The sequence below is a fragment of the Panthera uncia genome (genome assembly GCF_023721935.1).
Source record: "Panthera uncia isolate 11264 chromosome A1 unlocalized genomic scaffold, Puncia_PCG_1.0 HiC_scaffold_17, whole genome shotgun sequence".
In the NCBI taxonomy this organism is placed as follows: Eukaryota; Metazoa; Chordata; class Mammalia; order Carnivora; family Felidae; genus Panthera; species Panthera uncia.
In genome coordinates, this window is record NW_026057577.1 from 14,466,618 (window position 1) to 14,489,303 (window position 22,686).

Genomic DNA, 22,686 nt, shown 5'->3' on the forward strand with positions numbered 1-22,686 from the left:
TGTAATTGTATTCTGTCTTACAGTGTTATTTTGGTTAGTGCTATGGGTATGATAGAAAATCTAGAGAGTTTCTTTTTAATTAATGGTAACTTCAAAAAAAAATTTATTTTGAGAGAGAGAGAGAGAATGGTCCCCCGTGCGTGCACGTTAGCAGGAGAGGGGCAGGAAGGGGGGGGGGGTGGTGGAGAGAGAGAATCCCAAGCAGGTTCCACGCTCAGTATGGAGCCTGACACAGGGCTTGATGTGGTGGTGACTGTGAGATCATGACCCGAGCTGAAATCAAGAGTCGGATGCTTAACCAACTGAGTCACCCAGGTGTCCCTAATCAGTGGTAACTTTTAATTGAAAAGGTGTCTATGTCCCTTGTTTTTTGTTTTATTTTTTACTGAATTGGTGCCTGCCTTTGTACAAGAGGCACAGCTATTCTGAAAACCCAGCCTTTTTGACTCAGCCAATCAACTTGTCAAAATGTAATCTTCAGAATATTAAAGGCATCACTCTTCCGCAGGTATAAAATGAAAATATGATGGGTGCCTGGGTGGCTCAGTCTGTTAAGTGTCCGACTTCAGCTCAGGTCATGATCTCACGGTTTGTGGGTTTGAGCCCCGCGTCGGACTCTGTGCTGACAGCTTGAAGCCTGGAGCCTGCTTTGGATTCTGTGTCTCCCTCTCTCTCTCTGCCCCTTCCCTGCTCGTACTCTGTCTCTCTCTCTCTCTCTCAAAATAAATAAACATAATAAAAAAGTTTTTTTTTTAAATTGCATCAATGAGGGGCACATGGGTGGCTCAGTTGGTTAAGCATCCAACTTTGGCTCAGGTCATGATTTCACACTTTATGAGTTTAAGCCCTGTGTCAAGTTCTGTGCTGATAGCTTGGAGCTTGGAGCCTGTTGTGGATTCTGTGTCTCCCTCTCTCTCTGCCCCTCTTCCACTCATGTTCTGTTTCTCTTGCAAAAATAAACATTAAAAAAGATTCTTTTTTTAAGTGAAAATATGACAAATCTAATTGCTTAATGAGGGAGCCGGCAAGATGATAAAAGTGGTCCAAAAGAGAATTGGAGTAACAATATATGGCCCAACAGGACCCACTCTAAATAATTTTGCTGAATTAGAGACAAAACTAGTTAATGTTGCACAGGACAGTAAAACCATACCCTTATGGGTATGTTTTCTACTGGATATCTCAATCATACAGAAATCCACAAATTGTGGATGGAACTAGAGGGTATTATGCTAAGCGAAATAAGCCAGTCAGAGAAAGACAAATACCATATGATTTCACTCATATGTAAAATTTAAAAAACACAACAGATGAACAAAGGGGAAGGGAAGGAAAAATAAGATAAAAACAGAGAGGGAGACAAACCATAAGAGACTCTTAAATACAGAGAACAAACTGAGGTGGGGAGGGGTGGGGGGATGGGCCAAATGAGTGCTGGGCATTAAGGAGGACACTTTGTGATGAGCACTGGGTGTTCTATGTAAGAAAGGAATCACTAAGTTCTACTCCTGAAAGCATTATTACACTATATGTTAACTAACTTGGATTTAAATTTTAAAAAACCACAAATTAACACCTTATGTCACAGAATTTGGGCCTAGTGAATAGTAAACAAGACACAAAATAAGTATGTATCCCTAAAGAGTTAAGTAATGTTTGGGTGAGGCTGTTAGCAGTGTTCCGGTAAAATACTAAAAGGACATGCGATCATTCCTTTATATGTGAGATTTTTAAAGCTAATTTTTGTTAATATGGTTGACCAAGCTGGTACTTTTTGGCCTGATCATTTTGTACCACACAGATGGTTTGTGTTGGGCAGTGTAGGCACCATCATGAATAATAATAGTAGCTATTAAACATCTGTGAGCAGGCTGTACCATAATCTCTAATATACCTAAGAACTCTGTATTTGATGAAAGAAAATCTGGGTTCAGGTCTTTCTTTTTTTTATTATTATTATTTTTTTAACATTTATTCATTTTTGAGAGACAGAGACAAAGAGCACGAGCCGGAGAGGGGCAGAGAGAGAGGGAGACAGAGGATCTGAAGCAGGCTCCATGCTGTTAGCACAGAGCGTGACGTGGGGCTCGAACCGATGAACCATGAGATCATGACCTGAGCTGAAGTTGGACACTCACCTGACTGAGCCACCCAGGCGCCCTGGGTTTGGGTCTCTTAAATACCATCTCCTGGTCCCACAGAAGGTGATGGAGCCGGGGTACAAACCCAGGTCTTCTGGCTCAAAGCCTACATCCCAGGGCCCTCGCTCTTCTTACTATATCACAATTTCTTTCATAAATAAATAACTTTGTGGAACTCTTCTTTATGTGGTTGCCCTACTCCTCATTAATTCCTGTAGCTTGCACTATCACTTGCCTGCTTTATTTGTATATACGCTTCATTTCCCGTGGCCTTTTGTCTTTTCAGTTTCCTTTCAAGCTCTTACCTTGCCCTTGGAGGCAGCAGCTCCTTACTGCTCACTCCTCTTTTTCTGCCCACACAAACTCACATACTGCCTTTCTCTCAAGTCCTCCTATGGTTAATGTTTGTGCCACATATTCTGGAGCCTTCCTGTTTTCTCATTATTTTGATTAAGTTTTATTTTTTGAGTAAGATGATGAAATCTGAAAGTGTTAAGGTCCATGACTATATTACAGGTTTCTGTTTTCTCCAGGTCTAGTAATGAACAGCACAGAAATAATTTCCATGGATACAACTGAAAGGGCTGAGAAATAATTTAATGTCTGAATATAATACCTTCTTGCCATTTTGATAAAACCTAAGCATATCTTCTTATCTTTTCACTATATTTGCTCTTTCCCCCCAGTGATTAGAGATACTCTTTCCTATTAGTTATATATAGGATCCTTTCTCCCTCCCTTCCTTCCTTCCTCCTCCCCTCCCTCCATCCCTCCCTTCCTTCCTTCCTTCCTTCCCTTCCGCCCTCTCCCTCCCCCCTTCCTTCCTACTTCCCTCCTTTCTTCCTTCCCACCTCCCCTCCTCCCCTCCCTCTCTCCCTTCCTTCCTTCTTTCATGTTGTATTTTAAGAAACATTTTAAACTAATATTCCAAAATGACATGCTTGGCTTGGTCACAAGAAAGTAATTTACTAAAGTATATTTTGTTCATAAATTGTCTCTTTCCATGTTTTGCACTGTATATAATTAGAACAAAATGAACAAATTGTTTGAAAAATCTTTTTTCTCAAGTATGATGGCAAGTAGTCAAAGGAGTGTGCTCTTTTCTTTTTTTAATGTTTTATTTATTTATTTATTATTTTGGGAGAGAGACAGTGCACAAGCAGGGGGCTCAAACTCACAAACCGTAAGATCATGACCTGAGACGACTAAGCCACCCAGTGCCCCAACAATTATCTTCTTAAGTGTTAAAAGTCAACATTAATGCCACCTTAATTTTTAGACATTATCCTGTATATTTGTAGCAATATCACAATTTTATGAAAGAGAAGCTACTGGAATAATTTTAGATGAAGTATTAGGAATTAGAATTTGAATTCCTCAAATGAATATTTTGATGAAAGTATATTTAAGCATTTTGTTTATGCTATGTATACTTCCTATTTGAAAGAACTTGGATTATTACTTTAAAAAGACCAATGCAGTCGGGGCGCCTGGTTGGTTCAGTAGGCTGAGTGTCTGACTTAGGCTTAGGTCACAATCTCGTGGTTTGTGAGTTTGAGGCGCCCCCCCCCCCCCCCCTCCCTCTCTGTGCTGACAGCTCTGAGCCTGGAGTCTGCTTCAGATTCTGTGTCTCCCTCACTCTCTGCCCCTCCCCCGTTTGTGCTCTGTCTCTCTCTCAAAAATAAATAAACATAAATTTTTTTTTTTTTTTTAAATCTCCAAATACGAATGCCAGGGGTCCACCCCAGACTATTTAAATTAGAAGTTTGGAGATGGGACCTTGGTCATAGGTATTTTTTAAAAGGGCATCAGTTGACTCCAGTTAGGGTTAATAACAGTTGTAGTAAAACAGTAAGACTTCATGTTTATTCATCTTGATATTTAATTTATAAACTTTATTTAATTTGGATTATTATTTTCTTCTTCTTATGAGGAAAAACTGTAATTTTAAATGACTTTATACTGTTTTATGGCAATACTGTGTTTTCATTGGAATCATCAGAGTGACCTGGTGTTTTTCCCTCTTCTCTTTAAGATTCATGAAACCGGAGACATCGTCATTTCAAATGCATATGTGGATCTTGTGCCAGCATCTGGTATTTCAGCTAAGACATCCTCTGCGGTAGGTCGTAGAAACTGGTATCCCAGTCATTTCCTGAGTTATGCATTTCAGTTAACATTACTTCTAGAGTGTTCAGGCTGCTTTAGAAAATTAAGAGCTCTGAAAGATTCTTATTCTTGAAGGATAATAATTCAAAACTGTGAAAGTAAAAGGAATACTTTGACAACTTAGAAATTTTTAAAACTTTTTAAAGGGAGATGCTGGGGTGGCTTTCAAGAGAAAATACTTGATATTTTAGAGTAACTGAATCAGTTGTTTCTTTTAAAAAAAAATTTTTTTTTTAATGTTTATTTATTTTTGAGACAGAGAGACAGAGCATGAACAAGGGAGGGTCAGAGAGAGAGGGAGACACAGAATCTGAAGCAGGCTCCAGGCTCTGAGCTGTCAGCACAGAACCCGACGCGGGGCTCGAACTCACGGACTGTGAGATCATGACCTGAGCCGAAGTCGGCCGCTTAACCGACTGAGCCACCCGGGCGCCCCTGAATCAGTTTTTTCGTTGGAAATTTTAAGCTAACAATATTTTGGGGAAAAGCAGATGAAAAAGTTAAATATCCTGTATCTTTTCTTGATTTAAAGATCTGTGTAAAGCTTTGTATGCAAGTATGAAAACAATAGCATGTATTATTTATTAAAATATTTGTGTTACTCGATTAATGTGCTGAGGCTTTTAATGCAAATGTTTCTATTCTCGGTCTTCAAAGTATTAACTTTGTAATCTGAGGTTCTCAGACACAGGATCTTTAATTGTCTCTTATGAGCTGTGTCATCCCATAAATGACTGAAGATTAAAATCCCTTAAGAAGAATCTAAGATCAAAAACTTTAGAAGTGTTAAAGCTCCAAGGAAAATCAGGCTTCATATAACTTAATCCCATTTTACAAAGCAAGGGATGAGACTGCAGAGGTTAGACTGATTTGTCCAGTGTCTTCCTACTGAAGTTAGTTAGGACGTAGGTTGTCGAGTGTGCTTTTCAAATATTACTTCTGAATTCTGATAAAAGTAAAATCCTCATTAAGAGGACTGAGGTCCTGGGTGACATGAATGAATGTAAGGAAAGAGTAAAAGAAGGCTGGTGTGCAAAAAACTAATTTGCCTTATTTTTATGCAGATTAAAAAAAATCACTTTATTGCACATACGTTTTGTAATCATTTCTCCCCTTGTGTCATTTTACAAACTTTTAAAATTAAATTTTCTCTTTTTGCCAGCATGAGGAGCTTCAGAGTACCCTGGTGTTTGAGGAAATAGGTCGCCGCCTTGGGGATATTGGGCGTGAGGTGGTGAAGAAAGTGGATGCTGTATTTGAGTGGCACATCACTAAAGGTGGAAACACTGCAGCCAAGTGGAGTAAGTCCTATCCCTGACCTTATCCTGTCCTAAGGTAACTCTTAGTACATAGAGGTAAAGCGTCCTTGTTATAATTAGAGCCTGTGTCTTTGAAGGTAGGTGAACCCTACCTTTTCATGGGAAATAACACGTTTTAGGGCACTGAACCCATGTGTGTTTTTCAGAGGTGTAAAGAATCCGTGAAAATGAAAATATCTGTTTTTAAAGATTTCATTGTGTATAACTGAAATTAGTACTTTTAAACAGTCTTGTTAGCTATGTGCTTCTTTTGTCTTTAAATTCCCCTTAAACAGAAAGCAAATTTATAGGTCAAATGAAATATTTTCAAATCTTTATATTTTGACAGATTTAAAACTGTTTTCCTCGGGGTGCCTGGGTGGCTCAGTCGGTTAAGCATCCGACTTCGGCTCAGGTCATGATCTCGCGGTCCGTGAGTTCGAGCCCCACATCGGGCTCTGTGCTGACAGCTCAGAGCCTGGAGCCTGTTTCAGATTCTGTGTCTCCCTCTTTCTCTGGCCCTCCCCTGTTCATGCTCTCTCTCTGTCTCAAAAATAAATAAACGTTAAAAAAAAAATCAAAAAAAAAATAAAAAAATAAATAAATAAATAAATAAAACTGTTTTCCTCATCCCAAAACATTACTAATTTGGATTGCACCTTAATTCTCAGATTGCTGTTTAAGACTGACTTTGTGAGTGCCTTGAAAATCAGTTTGTTTTATTCTTCCCTACAACTAAACATCGCTATAAATGCTCACTTAGAGCAGAAAATTAAAATATATCTCTAAAGCAACTGAAACTTTTTGAAATAGTCTCCTGTTATGTATTCCTAGAAGAACATTTAGGAGTTTTGTTAAACTGATTTTGGATCAATATTAACAACCTTCTTTGTAATATAGCAAATGTTGTTCCTTTTAAGCAGTATATGCTTGTGACATATAGTTTGATATATAAAGGCATAAAGAAGAATATAAGGATGTATATAGTGCCACCACCCTCAGTTAACATTTTGATGTTTGTTCTTCTAGGACTCACTGGGCTTCTAGGAAGTTAATTTAGAAGGGCGCTGGGGGGGATAAAGGAAGGCAAACATGTGATAGGTATTTAGTCCCCCAGATTTCAAAGTGTCTAATTTTTGTCTAAATAACTTCATAGATCAACACTGTGTGTGCAGGTGTTATCACACCCTTCCCGTTGTCTATCTTTCCATGATGGAATTCAGCTTTTTCCCTAGGGAGGAATGTCTGTTAGAAGTTGAATTACAGCACAGGATCTTTGAAGATACTGGTAGAGGAGAGGAATGAGATCTGTAAATAGTGAGAGAAGGTGCTGGAATCATGGGTCCCAAAGTTGGCACCCTCGAGCCCTGCAGGGATGTGTAACATAGACAAGAGCTTCACTCTTGGCAAACTAGTGTTAGTAACTGAGATTTGCCCCTTGTCTTGTTGGTACTTTTCCTCGTAGACAGTGTTAGCAAATGTGCTTCCCTTTACAAATGACCTTTAATTAACTCAGGAGAAGGGTTTTTCCTGACAGTTCCACTGGAAAAATGGAAATATTGGAATCCTGTTAATAACTACTTACTATTGATGCCCGGTAGCTTTTTGCTTGCTTTCTCATCTTGAGCAGTCCTTAGTAAAGCTCATGTCACATTGGGATCCTAAAGCTTTCCTTGAAAGGGTTCACTGTTCCCTTTGGTCGGCCACCTATTATTGGACCTGAATCTCAGCTGTGTCGTAACTGTTTCCACTTCTGGTTGTTGCTTTCCCAGTCTCTGTGTCACAGACTATGTCACCGTGGCTGGCGGCAGTAGAAGCTGTCTAGGCCTCTGGGCTTACGGTGTCTTAGAAAATGATTCCATGTTGGCATCTGTCGTCTTCATCTTGGCGCTTAATGCCATGAAATGGATGGTTGAATGCTTTGATTTAGGGAGTCCTTATTTTTTTTTTTTTGCACAAGCGGTTTTAAAGATTTTTTCTTAAACATCTTAGTATTTTAAATTGCTCTTAGCTGTCCCAGCCTCATTCGTGTCTTGGTGGACAGGAGAGAAGACCGCAGCTCCTCACTGCACCTTGGCTGAGCACGGGTGTCACCGGAGTGACCGTCACAAGTGACTGACCTTGTGCGAGTCTCAGAACCCGGGGGTTTGGGCTTATTGGCCCGGAAGGTGCATTCCAACTGCAGATCTTGGACTGTGCCCGTCTTCTCCCCGCCCTTCCTCCCCCCCCCCCATTCCTGCCATCCCGATGCCACTCCTGACATCACCCAATCATGTGTGGTTGGAGGTGGGGAGAGTAAGAGTCTTTTAAAACCAAATTTGTCTGAATCTCAGGAGAATTAGCTGAGTTCTCGTGTTGGCCCTTGGGTCAGGGTTGGTTTCGGCTGCAGAGGAGCCGTATCTGTGTCTTTGAGATGAGGCCCTGTGAAGCCTGTTGTGCGTCGTCACCCAGGAGCAGGAGGGCCGGTGTGGCCTCTGCCTCACTGGGCAGAGATGGCCTCAGAGAGGCTGGAGAGCCCATCTGTTCCTTTCTTGTGGGCCGAGAGCACGGAACAGAGAGATGTGGGATGAGGGCGCCGGATCTGCATAAAGAGCCGGAAGCAGGGCCTTGATGAGGAGCTCTGGGGAGGAGGCTCACTAGGACCTTCTTATTTCTGCTTCTGGAGACAATGGTTTGATTACAGAGCATTGTTTTATATTACTAAAAATGTTATGACCCGTACATAGTGCTTCTTTATGTAGATAGAAATTGAGAAGCCTGTTTTTCTTATTTCACTGTTAATAATGAACAATGTTATATATCATATCATTACCATATAATAGTGTATAAAATAGTATTTATAACATGTAACCATATAATGATATCAAGGACATAATGATCTTGTTATTTGTGTCTTTTTGTGACTCTAAAATGTAGTTGAAAGCCTTGCCATGTTCTTATGTTCTGTTCCTTCGGGTATTTTACCCTTTTGAATAAATGTTCTCCTTTAGCCTTTTACTTTTATAGGGATTCTTGGATTCTGTTGCAGGGGTGTAGATGGACATTAGCGGGAGAAAGAAATCTCTAAATTTCCTTTGAACAGTCTTTTATTTGTCACAGTTATCTTACTGGGTTATGACCGTTCATAATTAGGTGTCTCCTCCCATCTGACCTTGGGGGTAAGCCTGAGAAAGGGCTACAGATTAATTTTTGATTTCTTGCTTCTAGTACAACCTGTAACACAGTAGCCTCTTTCCATGTATGTTGACTAAGTGCTAAAAGCCATGTAGAGTATATAGTCTTAGATGAATCACACACCTGCTTTTTTTTTTTTTTTTAAGTTCTGAAATTGGTACCTTCTGTCTTTTAAAATGATAACGTGTTGTGTGGATATTTTCTAGTTAGTATGAGGGAAATAATCAGGAACAGGGTGATCCCACTGAAACCTTTTATAAGTAAGCAATATAGCTTATAACATCTATGACTGTTAATTTCTTTTTAAAAAAATCTTTTTTTTTTTTTATATCTTTGTTTATTTTGAGAGCGAGAGTGTGAGTGGGGGGGAGGGGCAGAGAGAGAGAGAGAGAGAGACAGACAGACAGACAGACAGACAGACATAGAATCTGAAGCAGGCTCCAGGCTCTGAGCTGTCAGCACAGAGCCCCATGTGGGGCTCGAACTCATGGACTATGTGAGATCATGACCTGAGCTGTAGTTGGAAGCTCAACCGACTGAGCCACCCAGTCGCCCCCATGGCTGTTAATTTTTAAAGCCAGCCAAAAGTTGTTCTGCTAAACCCTTTGGATCCCATTCTGTTGTTCTAAGCAACAGGAAAAATTCAGAGGAAATGAAAGATGACAGGAAGGCATAGAGGATGATAAAGAATCAGAGGCTTTACCTGAAAATTAAAACACAGCTTCTTCTGTCCGTCATTCCAGAGACCACAAAGTCTAAAACTGGAAAGGTCTTTTTCCTTCCAACTCATTGATGCCAGAACCTGACTGGAACTCATATAATGCAAATAATTGTCCGCATCTCACCCGGTGTGAATGAGTTGAGTACAGAAATCGTGTATCTGTGTATAGAGTGTTACATCGTCGCATCTCTTCCATAATAGATGATACATGTTTTATGCGCTGTATTTCCTTCCTGAAATCTGGAAGATTCTGAATTCTAAAACACATTTTGCTTGGAGGAGTACAAATAAGGAATCGGGGCCTATTCATATCCATCAATAATTCTGAACAGAATTGATAAGAGACATGGAGAAGGTGTCATCAACTCTCACAGAACGGGGGGATTGGCTCGTTCAAGTAATAATTGAGTGCTTACAATGTGCCAGGTGCCCTGCTAGGTTGCAGATCACAAATTTGAGAAGACTGGCTGTTCCCTCTTAGAGGCAGGACACAGGAAAATTTGAATACAGAGATTGGAGAGACAAGGATTGTTGCATTGCAGATGAAAGGGAAGGAAGACCTGACTGGCTTGGCTACTGATAATGTCTGAAAAACAAGAGGAAAGAGAAGGAGTCCAAACGGATGCCAGAGTTTGGAGCCTGTGTGGCTGGGGTTGTTGACTGTGTTGCCAGATGTGTGAAACGTGGGCCAGGGGAGGGGTTTGGGAGAAGAGGATAAGCCATGGTGCTTACCTGTAGCAGACTGAGATGTGGGCTGGTGGGTAGGAACCGTGGGCTGGGAACATGGGATAAATAAAGTCACAGCTGAGACAGGGCCTTGGAAACCACGCTCAGGGAAATGGTGGGTGGGACTCCGGGCAGTAGCTTTGCTGCTGTGCTTCATGGCACGCAGGAAGAAAATGGAGGGAGATCCTTGTTCTGACAAGACTGTCTGCTGCGTAGCTAATGGCTCCAGCGTCTCCATTTGTGTCTAAATAAAGTGAGCATCTTACACTGTGGCCCGGGAATCTTAAAGATGCAATTTGTTGTAAGTCTAGACATGGATATTACCCTCTGTTTCCAGATAAGAATCTGTCTGTTGTTTGATTGTATCTAGTAGATATAGAATAGCCACGCTACTGAAACTTTTGATAAAGACCCATTTCTTTTCGTGTAGTGATGATACAGTGTTGCTGAGTAACAAATATGTTCTGATGATAGGTTTAAGCTGGTTGGCGTTGAACCATTTGGTTGTTTTTCCCCTAAAGGAAATTTAGTTTCTTTTCACATATTTGTATTCTTTGCCATTATAGGAACATGATTGGAATTGGCATTGATATAGCAAGATTGTAGAAATACTATGCATTATTGCTTGCATACTGCTGGTTATGTAATGAAATTATTTGGGTTTAAAAAATATATATACTGAAATTAATTGTATAGCGCTAAGTCTACGTAATTGGACTAGATCCAGGCATCCATTATGCACCATGTAACAATGTCTAGACAAAGGTGTTCTGTAAATATTAGAGGTCATTTATTTTGGACCTTAGAAACTTGCCAGAATGTGGAAGGTTATATACAGATTTGGCAACTGGTGTTCTGTTAAGATCAGAATACATTCATCCTTAGTGGCACCGTTTGATCATTAGGACCTATTGGCTTCATAGTTGGTGTTCATCTTCTAGCAGACCAACCAGTTCACCTTTGAGGGTTTCTCAGCTGGGCTATAAACTCAGTCTTGAGGATGCTTGTTCCACATTTTGGACTGGGATCCGAAAGCGTCTCATGGGTTTACAGGAAAGACTTGAAGAGATGACCTTCGGAAAGCACTATGGCATCCAGTCAGGGGTGGGGACCTGTGTGTCGGAGGGGCGTCTACCTCAGGTTACTCTCGATTCCCTTAGCACCCGTGACCACATCCCCTCATACAGCACAGCCCCTGACTGCTTGCCCACACTCACTCACTCACTCACTCACTTGCTCACAAAATCACTTAAATCGTTAATGGCTTTCCATCTTGCTGTGGGTGCTATTCATCTTAATAACATCTTTTTGTACTTTTTTCTTTTGAAATGACTTCAGACTTACAGAAAAGTTGTAGGAATAGTACAGAGAACTTGTCTGTGTCTTTCACTCAGTTTCTCCAAATTATGATTTTATTCCATATCCTTTACTATTTTTTTTCATCGTACATATTATGGTCATTTTTCTAAAGCATTTGAGAGCATTTGAAACTTACAGATACAGTGTCCTTTATTCCCTGGATAGTCCAGTAGCGTCTCCTAAAAACAAAGACTGTCTCTTATCTATTCATAGAACCACTCTCAATATCAAGAAGTTAACATTGATACAGTATTAATTAATCTACAGACTTTCTTATTTCACCAGTCGTCCCACTAATGTTTTCTATAGCAAAAGAGTAACAATAGAAAGAATAATAACAACAATAATAGAAATGAAGAAAGAAAAAGAAAGAGCTGTCCAGGGTCCAATTGGGATCAGATACTACATTTCATTATTAGGTCTCTTGAGTCTGTTAATCTGGATGAGTTCCTCAGTCTTTTCTTGTTTTTTGTGACCTTGACATATTTGAAGAATAGAGCCCAGATATTCTGTAGAATGTTCCTCAGTTTATGTTTATTTGATGTTTCCCATGATTATTAGTTTGAGTTTTTGGCAGGAACAGCACAAAAGTATTGTGTCCTTCATGGTGTGATTTAAAACAAATCTTTATTAAAAAAAACATTTTTTTTTACATTTATTTATTTTTGAGAGACAGCACAAGTGGGGGAGGGGCACAGAGAAAAGGAGACACAGAATCCGAAGCAGGCTCCAGGCTCTGAGCTGTCAACACAGAGCATGATGTGGGGCTCCAACTCACAAACCGTGAGATCATGACCTGAGCCTCAGTCGTATGCTTAACCGACTGAGCCACCCAGGCACCCCCAAAAAGTCTTTATTTTTAACTTAAGTTTTCATTTTGTTGTTACTATTTTTTTTTTAATAGAGATGCTTCATCGGTGTGCTTTTTTAATCATCCGTTAATAAATAGTTTCTAAGTACTTTCTATTTGAGGAAGTGTAGGGGATACAGACAAGACATTCTTGTTCCAGCAGAGCATTTATAATCTTCAGGGAAGGAGGCATCAGTATAAACAGCTGCCTTCTCCTTTGTGATTTGTAAGGTACATATATCCCAAGACCTTTAGAGATCCCCAGTTTTCCAAATGGCATGGTCTCTCACCCCCATTAAATGTTGTAAAGTACAACTGAAATTTTCATAGACTCTTTCGGAGCCTTAATGATCATATAAATACAGAGCTGAAGTCATTCACAAAGCTTTTAAAATAGTTGCTACCAGTAAAAGAAAATACATATAGTATGTTTCTTCATTTCAGTAAGAATAACCATGACCTTACTGGTGGGTGAATGTAAACTCAAGGTAATGGTGGTGGATGATGAGTCTGCTGAACGAGCCATATTGTAGACCATAACCTGAGCCACCTTGGAATTGGACATGCCAATCCTTTCCCCTCACTCCCTGTGTTCTTGCTAAGAACCTTCTCTTTCTCTGAGCCCTCTTTTTCATCAGTCCTAGTTTCTAGCTTTCCACAGAGGAGAGTCATATTGCTTTCCAAGAGTCATGGCTGTGAAGCTGCACGTAGAACCAGGGGCAGTGAGAGGGCAGGCGGACAGATAAGAACCTTCGTTAGCTCAGAGCCTTCCTCCCTCACCTGAGCATTAAGATGTGTGCAGCCCACTAACGTTCCTGAGCAGGACTGGTGTGGGCTTTTAGCTCACTTGTGACGAATTAACATCATGAAGGTTGTTTGTTCAACGCCAGAGGTTTGCCTTTTAGAGTTTAGAGTCTTTCTCCCGCCCTTTCCTTCCCCACCCTTCCTGACTCCCTCCCTTTTTCTCTCTTTCTGTTTAACTCTATAAGCAATACAGGAGAACACACATGTCATAGTTAAGTGCCAGTAAGAACAGAGCCTTTGCTCTTCACGCATGACTTCTAGTACCTTGCGTTTGTCTGACACCCGTAGTAGCAACTCAGCAGTGGAGTGAGTGAACGAAGTGTACAAAGCAAAAACTTCCCCTTCTCCTTGCCCTTCTTCTTCCCCCAGGTGACTTTTCGTTGAGTTCTTGTTTTACCTTAGTTGGCCAACTTCTGTACTCTGAAGAGTTGGAGTGATATCATTTTCCCTCTGGAGCAGGTCTTGGGCTAAGCAGGAGGTAGTTAAGCACTCTGGGTTTTCCTCATGCACGTGTAGCTTGGCCCTAAGCTGGGAGCTCTCTGCACACTCGTAGGGACGGTGATGCGATTGTAGCTCCTTTGCTGTAGCAAGAGAAAGTGCCTTCCGGAGGCTGGCACTGGAGGAGGAGGGGATGATGGTCTCAGTCACATGGGAGGCACTTAAAACTTCGTAAATTGTGGCTTTGGTATTCAACTCTATAAATGTTATAGAGAGCAATGAAGGTAATTTTTCATAGTTTTCCCAGTTACCCAGCCTTTTTCTGGGATACTTAAATACTTCTGTCAAAAAGTTAAGGGAAAAGAAGTTAAATTGAAAAAAAAATTTTTTTAATGTTTATTTTTGAGAAAGAGAGAGAGCAGGGGAGGGGCAGAGAGAGAGAGGGAGACACAGAATCCGGAGCAGGCTCGTCTCTGAGCTGTCAGCACAGAGTCCGATGCGGGGCTCGAACCCGCGAACTGTGAGATCATGACCTAAGCTGAAGTCGGCCGCTTAACCGACTGAGCCAGCCAGGTGCCCTGGAAAAGAAGTTAATTTTAATGTTTATTTGCAACAATTAGGGCAAGAAATATTTTGTAAATAAATACTAAGTACATGCAACAAATTAGAACATTTTTACGCATCTGTTTTGACTATCTTGCTATGACAGAACCTTTGATGAATATAGGTATTTAAAAGGTGACTAGATTGTGTATTTCCTTCTTCCAACTCAACTAACATTCACCTGTTTAAAATTTTTTTTAATGTTTATTTATTTTTGAGAAAGAGAGAGAGAGAATGAGCAGGGGAGGGGCAGAGACAACAGGAGCCACAGAATCCAAAGCAGGCTCCAGGCTCTGAGCTGTCAGCACAGCCAATGCGGGGCTTGAACCCACAAACCGCAAGATTATGACCTGAGGCAAAGTCAGATGCTTAACCAACTGCGACACCCAGGTGTATCCAGCATGCACCTGTTTTAAAATTCAGCTTTCTTCCTTTGTTGACTATAGAGTTTGTATTTGAACCTAAAGGCCTTAACCATATAACCACCAACAATTTAGCTTCCTTATATCTTACTCTACATTAATTCACATTTAAAATGTCTCTGTTGTATATACTTCTTTAGTGAAGTGAAACTATTATTGATTTTTACTCTTGTGAAGAACTTCTTTATAAAAAAGACATCTTGAAAAATAAAGGATTTTCTAATTTTTCTAAATGACAGAGAACGTGTAATGTAGAAAGCGCCACACTATCTTGGAAACTATAAATATGTTTGCATTTCGTTTGCTTTATTTTACTCTCCTGTTGTGAAGAAAAAAAAAAAAATAACACACGTTGCTCTCTTCCTGTCTTTGACAGCTATTGACCTAAAAAATGGTTCTGGAAAAGTCTATCAAGGCCCTGCAGTAGGCTCTGCGGATACGACCTTCACACTTTCAGACAAAGATTTCATGGAGGTAGTCCTGGGCAAGCTTGACCCTCAGAAGGTAATGTTCCTAACAAGTCCATTCATCATCATTGCTTCCTATTTGACAATTGCAGTTTTCAGCTGACTCCCAAATGCTGATTTATAAGACAGGTTCCTTACAACTTTGAAGAAGACACAGTTGATATCAATATCTGGGTTGACAGATCATATATATTTTTAAAGGAGTTCCAAATAACACCTTTTAAAACTGAATTTGGGGGTGACGTTCTTCTTCAGCATAGACTAGGACAATATAAAACCCACATCTAGACCTTTAAATATATTCTGTCATTAATTCAGAGGTGAAAAACCATGCATTACTAGATACTTTATGAAATTAGAAATTCATTCCTGATGTAAAAGATTAATAAGTTGTCTTAATCATCATTGAAAACTGGAAATAGAAGGATAGAATGTAACAGCTGGTGTCTTACTTAATAAGATGAAACATTTAGAGGCCTTTCCCTGGAAAATAATGCTTATGACAAGGCTGCCCTCTCAGATCACTATTAGTTAATACTGTTCTGAGACTTTTGGCCAAACCACAGACGCAAAATTAAAGAAACTGATGTAACAATTAGAATGGAGGAGAAAAACTTGTTACTTTCAAACCATGATCATGTAGCTAGAAATCCCAAGAGAATCAACTACTATTTATTAGAATGAAGGGCTTCAAGCAAGCAGTTGGATATTCAATTATTATTAAAAAATAGCTTTCACACAGCAGTGAACCCAAGTAGAAGATGTCACTGAAAATAAAAGTTGTTTATAATCACAACGCAAACTGTAAAATGCCAGTGACTTCCCGAACAAGGAAAGCCTATTTGAGAACAGTTGTGCAAGTTTACAAGGAGCAGAGCAATTTGGATACCTGAGAAAGTGCACTTTTCCTGGATAGAAAGACTAATTTAAAAAGAACTGTACAGTAATTAGTGTAGTGTTAAAAATATGATCTTTGACATGAGATAGGTCTGAGTTTGAATCCACGCTGTCACTTATTCTCTAAATTCTAGTGTTCTCAACGATGAAGTTAATACAATAATTGTGATAATCCCAAACAATAGTCATAACTAAACCTGATAACGTATACGAAGAGCTCAGTCTGGTGCTTCGCACCAGCTGACCTCAGTTGATTCCTTCCCAGAAATTTACTTAGCACTTAACTCTGATTCAGGCATTAGGTGTGGCTCAACATGATAGTGCCCCCTACTGTTTGAGCTTAGTTCTGGAGTGGAAGGGAAAAAAAAATCTAATTTCAGGTATTGAGAAAAATAAGGCACAGTAATGGGTCAGAGCACTGGTTGGCAAACTTTGTCGGTAAAGGGTCACCTAGTGAACATTCTAGGCTTTGTGGGCCAGATGGTTTCTGCTGCATCCCCTCACTTCTGCCCCTGTAGAGTCAGAGTAGCCACAGATAATATGGAAATAAATGAATGGGGCTGTGTTCCATCTGTAAAACTGTATTTCCAGAAACTGGCCTCAGAGTTTGGCCTGCAGGCTGTAGTTTACTGGCCCCTGGATTAGATGGTGATAGGCTAGGGGAACTGTTTGAGATGGGGTTGTCCAAAAAGGCCTGACAGAGCACTGGCCAAAGTGAGTGCTCATGGATGAACCATGAGGCCAAGGACATGAAGTGTTGATGCAGGAGTAGCCGGACTTTACTGAAGCACTTTAACTGTGAGGAGACAGGTGAAGAGCACTGGGAGGGGGGAAGGAGGGGGAGTGGGAGAGTGGGGAAGGGCTGGTTTGCACAGGACCTTCGCAGTCTTGGCAAGGAGTCTAGATCTCGTGTGTGATAGGAAGCCTTTGTGGCATGAGTTTGAAAGGTCATTCTGGCCGCTGAGTGGAAAATTGACTCCAGGGCAGAGAGTGGGTCGTTAGGAGTTCTTTTTTAGACGTGTTACATTTGAGGTGCCCTTATATAAAGATTTAATGTAGGATCAGGGAAACATTTTTGTAATTGCCAGGAATACGAGACCCTTGGGGGTGAATGGATCATTTAGTGGATGGCACTGGGCAGCGGCATAGGAAATGGTAGTGCTTTCATCATTCCATGTACCTAAGTCACCACCAGAGGGAATGGGATTAAATGTAAAAAATAAAAGCAGAAGCAAAAACTTAACAGAAACCTAGCTACTTATTCTTCTTAATGATAATCCTTTGAGAAATTCTAATTAATATCGGAGTTTTTCTGAAGCCATTTGGCTTTGTTACCTTCTCCCCAACCTCAGTGCTAATAAGATCATTAGTCTTCAGTCATCAGAGACCGCATCTCCTCATATATACAGTCTTTGTCTCTCTGCCACCGACTCTTGTTGACCTTGGTAGCTTCCCTCATGATTCATAAAAATGGCTTCTCCAACAAGTGACCCTTTGTTCATTCATCTCTCTTCTGATTATCTTTTACTGCATTCCAAGTCTGCTTTAGCCCTTCTTAGCATTCAACTGAGTTAACCACCAACTTCTTGAAATGATGTCATCCCTTGGCTTTCTTGACACCATATTCTCCTGTTTTGCTTTCTGTACCTTTGGCTTTTCCTAATCTCCTTTACTGTCTTCTTCTTCCACCCCACCCATTAAATTTGGTGCTTCTCAGGGCTCATTTCAGGGCTCTTCTCTAAGTAACGTCTTTCCCCAAATGCGTTCCTCCATCCTGTGGTATTTAAAGCCTTGGATGTGCTGACAGCTCACAGATCTAAATGTCTGACTTGTCTTCTCTGAGTTCCACAGTGTTGTCGGCATCTCTCCACCTGACCCTCTGATGGGAGGTCTTACTGGCATCTCTCACTGACGTCGTCTAAGATAGAACTCATGAGTTCATTTTCTCCCCCAGTCTTTTCTGTCTCCGTAAATGGCACTACCATCTATCTATACAAGTTAATACGCTTGGTAATGTAAGGATTGTCTTGGCTTCTTTCTATACCTCTATATTCTGTTTGTCCTTAATTCTGCCTGATCTTTCTCCATAATATATCTTAACATTCATCCTCCACCTTCCCCGCTAGAGATACCACCACGATCCAAGCCTCCAGCATCTCCGCTGGCTTACTCCTGTGGCTTCTTGGCTGGTCTTACTACTTCCAAACTTGCCTCTCCACCAGTCTGTTCTCCACACAGGGTCCAGGGGAACCATTTAAAAATGTAAATTAGATTATTGGTCGCCCTACCTGAAAACCTCCCTAAGATTTCCGTTTGCACTTGGATGACATCCAGACTACCAATCTCCCATGTCCTGCATGGCGATTTTCTTGCTCGTCTTTTCTCGCTTCAGCCCACACCGTTTGTCTCCCCACTTAGAATTCTGACTCATTCACATTGTTCATTCTTTCCATTTCTTCCCATCACCTTTTACTGCTTTGGTGTCTGTGCCGTTGCCTTTTCTGGATCTTGTCCCCTGAGCGTTTGGCAGAGCTGGCTTCAGTTCATCCAGAGTAGTTCCTTTCTGTTAGGAAGGATGTGAGGATAGCATCCTGCTCTCTCCTTCCTAGTGTTTATGACAGGTTTTAATTACTTGCTTACATTTTATTTTTTGACTCCCCTACCATAATGTTAGCTCCATGGGAACAGAGGAAGATAACCTATTTCCTGCCTAGATTATCGCCTAGCATACTGTGGGCCCTCACTGATACTTGAGCAGATGAAAGCAAGGATAAAAATCAGGAACAGGAGCTCACCAGCAGCAGTTGAGGCCATGGGGAAACTGAAAACGCCAGCTTGTCGGACTCCTCAAGGTGGTCCCATAAACCTGGGGGAAATAACACAGACAACGACGATACACGGTAGAGTGGTGTCAGTAACCTCTGCAACGCTCTGAAAAACACCAAATAGAAAAAAGTTAGCAAAAGTTGTGATCCAGTAATCAATAAATAGAAATGACTTAGATACATAAGAACTATTCATTTTTCCCAGTAGCCACAAAATGCAAATTAGTGGATGTCATTTTGCCTCAAATTTTCAAAGGTTAAAATGAACAGTATTGTTACAGTTGGGATAAGAGAACTCACAGGTAGCTGGAGCGACTATAAACTGGGTACAGTCTTTCTGGAAAGCACTGTGGGAGGGCTTCAGACTTTGTTCCTTCGTGGCAACCTGCGGTCTCAGTACTTTTTGCCTCGCACTCCTAGGCTCAGAGAAATACCTAACAGCCCTTTATTAAGTGATTAGGTCCAAGCAAGAGTTGTGTTTCACTGATGTCCCTGTATTTCCCTCGAAAATGCTAAATGTTCCATACTGTTCCATACTGTGCCGCACAGTTTGCACACTGGTGATGGGCAAGCGTGGTTGTGTCATGATTCAGTATTTCTTCTAGGAATCTATCCTAAGGAAATAGATAGGGACAGAGATCTCTGTACAGAATTCTTCTACTCTGCGACACCCGTCCTCGTTGGCTTTGGTGTATCTACTTCAAGGAATTAGGCGTTCTGATCCTCGGTGGCAGGTCCGTCTCAGAGCTGGACCCCAGCAGGCAGGTCTCGGTACTGATGCCTCTGCCAGGCTCGCGGAGCGTAGCGCCTGTCACTGCCCAGCGAAAGCAGTCTTAGCTTTGAAATCCCAGGCTCCTCTTTGGACCCCTTGCAGTTGATCCTGATTGTGAATGAGTTCCCCTTTATTTTTTTCTGGGATAAGAAGTTGGCGTAGTTTTGGCTTTCCCACCAGTTGATGAGGGTTTGCTTCTAAGATCAGGTTGCTGTATGTTGATAAGCCGGAGGCTGTGTTGAGGAAGAACACGTGTGAGTTCAAGGCCTAGCCCCGCTTCTCGCTGGCGCTGTGGCCTTGAGCCGGTTATTACAGCTCTCAAGTTTTCTCAGCTGTCGACTGGCAGGAAACAGGCTCACTGCAAGCTGATGGCTTGGCTTCTCAGGTGAGACTGTATTCCTGGGCTGCTTTGTAATGGTAAGAATACATGGATATTACATTTTTTTCCATCTATCTAAAAACCTAGGGATTTCTTTTTCACTTCATAGTCTATATACTATTTCCCCATTAGCTGTATGAACTTTGACGTATGTGTTTTCTTAGTGCGAGGGAAGTTGACAGCGAGGGTGAACTTAAGGAACGTGAACAAGTCTCTGTGTCAGGCCACGCCCACAGGTGATTCTGTAGTGTTCGAACTCTCCAGCCTTCACTTGGTAATAATGACACGTTTGATAGGCCCTTACCGCACATCACACTCTAAGCTAAGCACTTGACACACTATTTGGTTCAGCTCAGCGACAAAGCTGCGTTATTTAGGTACTGTTGTCATGCCCCCGTAGATGAGGAGGCTAGAGCTCAGAAAGGTTAAGTAATTTGCCCAAGCTCACCTTGCTTGGAAGTGGCAGAGCCTCGATTTTAACCCAGCCCTTCTGATGCTACAGCACAGGGCCGATTCACTACTTAGTTACATGGTGTTGTTTTGTCGTTACATGGCTTTCTCTTTCAAGGAGTAAGAAATACTTTTATTGTCAGGACTACAGCAAAGCCCTATATTCATAGGGTCTCAAATTCACATTTAAGAACATAGACCGACATCCAAGTGTGGGTTGAGACACAGAACTCCCAGATCTGTCAGTCAGATAAATTATTCTGTGGTTTTCCAAAATACACAAGGAGTCTTTTTGTTTGTTTATTTCCTTAGGTATCTAGGAATTTGGGTACTATCTATAATCATTAAAGTATTATTGCTAGATAAAAGTTGCCTTTGTCATCCAGAGTTATTATCTCAATTGTATTCAGTCTGAACAGTGATCTTTTCAAAAAAGAAATGAAATGCAACATGATAAAGTCTGGCGCTCTTTTGTCCCGCTTTCCTTTCCAGGCATTCTTTAGTGGCAGACTGAAGGCCAGAGGGAACATCTTGCTGAGCCAGAAGCTTCAGATGATTCTTAAAGACTATGCCAAACTGTGAAGGACACACCACCTTATTAATGAGAATAGAGAAATTAAATACTCTCCTCTCCCAGATATGCAAAAGTGATCACAGCCAAGATACAGAGGACTCTGCTTAACATTTTCAGACTTTAGATAACTTTTCAGATTTTAATTTTTTACTAACTTTTCATGTTATAATTATTTTTTACAATGAACTATAAGCTAGCATGTAATTACTTTCTGTTCTTAGAGCTATATCTTCATAATAAAAAATTTTCTCCCAATTCTTTAGAACTGTGATAGCATTTATAAGTGGAAAGGAACATTAAATGAGGAAAACCACTTTGATGTCTTCTGCACTTTGTTTTGCTAATTTCTGTTCTCTAATGTATTGATACCCTAGTTTTAACATGAATTGTCACATGTATTCACTTATTTTTCCATACTTTGCTATGACAGTGTTCTGCTTTAAAGCAGGAAAAAGGTCTTTATGTTCCCAAATAGTTTTCCTTCTTCTCACCTCGGTTTTGTTGAAATTTTTTTATTTTCATAGAATGCCTGTAAATCTACCAAACATAAGAATTTTCTTGTTTAATCAGCACTCTCAAATCAGAAATAGGTCACAGGCAAGTGCTGTCACACTGGTGTTTTCCCCCACCATTTTAGCTCGGATGATGTGTGCCGAGGAGATGCCCTTTTGATGGGTCGGCCGCAGAGGCGACCAGCAAGTGGGATGCCGAGGTCGGAGATGGAGTGAATTCCAGTTGTGGAGTGCGGCCGAGAACATGTGTGCGGAGAGGGCTGTTACGGGCTGCGTTCCCTGGCCACCGGGCTTTGACGTGGAGATCTCCAGGCAGGAATATATTTGGAGATGTGGGATCAACGCCTGGGTGGAGAGTGGTAAGCAGAGGAGGCAGAGAGAGAACAGAGGAGGCTCTGGTGCCCGTCAGCATTGCCCTGCGCTAACCAGTCACCGATTACGGCCCGGCCTACGGACAGACTGTGACCTGGGGCCGACGAGTGTGCTCAGAGACCTCTGTTGACTTGCTCAGGAGCTGGGGGACCATCTTCAGTCCCAAATAGGGCTTCGGGCAGCGTGGCCTGGCACTTCGCTTCAGAAGGCTCAGGGATCAAGGGAAACGGTCTCAGAAACATGGAATTGGAACATTTAGCACAGTGGGGGAACACGAAGGCACGCCTCAGGATTGTTGGCTTAATGAATGAGCAGGATGCAGAGAAGACCTAGAAGTTATGCCTCAGCCTCACGATCTCTGTATGGTATCCTAAAACTATAATTCAGAGTGATTTTTTGTTACACCAGTTGAATTTGTTTTTTAAAGGGGCAGCCTTTTAACGTTGGTCTTTTGTCATAGCCGTTGTTGCTCTTGAGCTTGGAAGAGCTTAGTGTCCTTTCAAATAGAAACAGTATGTTAAAATGAATCAAATGCCACACACTGATGAGAGTGTTGAATGTAGACCCTACATCTTTAAAGCATGTTAAGAAAGAGATGTTTTAATTATCTTCCTAACCTTTCTCTGTCAGTCTCAAAGGTCAGAGAGAGGCTGTTATCCAGATTGAGCGGCTTCTTCTTTGTCTTTGTGCTCCTTAACTTTTTCTGTAATCTTCATACTGTGGAATACACTGT

The 22,686-nt window shown here is 41.1% G+C and overlaps 1 protein-coding gene across 1 annotated transcript in view; it reads left to right on the top strand.

Moving 5' to 3' along the window:
* HSD17B4 (hydroxysteroid 17-beta dehydrogenase 4) overlaps positions 1-21,382 on the top strand; it is an 84,820-nt gene extending 63,438 nt beyond the window's left edge. The window contains exons 21-24 of the mRNA XM_049648431.1: positions 4,177-4,263; positions 5,473-5,611; positions 15,082-15,209; positions 20,988-21,382. Of these exons, the coding sequence (XP_049504388.1) occupies positions 4,177-4,263; positions 5,473-5,611; positions 15,082-15,209; positions 20,988-21,077 (444 nt within the window). The 3' untranslated portion in view covers positions 21,078-21,382. The remainder of the gene's footprint in view (positions 1-4,176; positions 4,264-5,472; positions 5,612-15,081; positions 15,210-20,987) is intronic.
* The last annotated feature ends 1,304 nt before the right edge of the window (positions 21,383-22,686 follow it).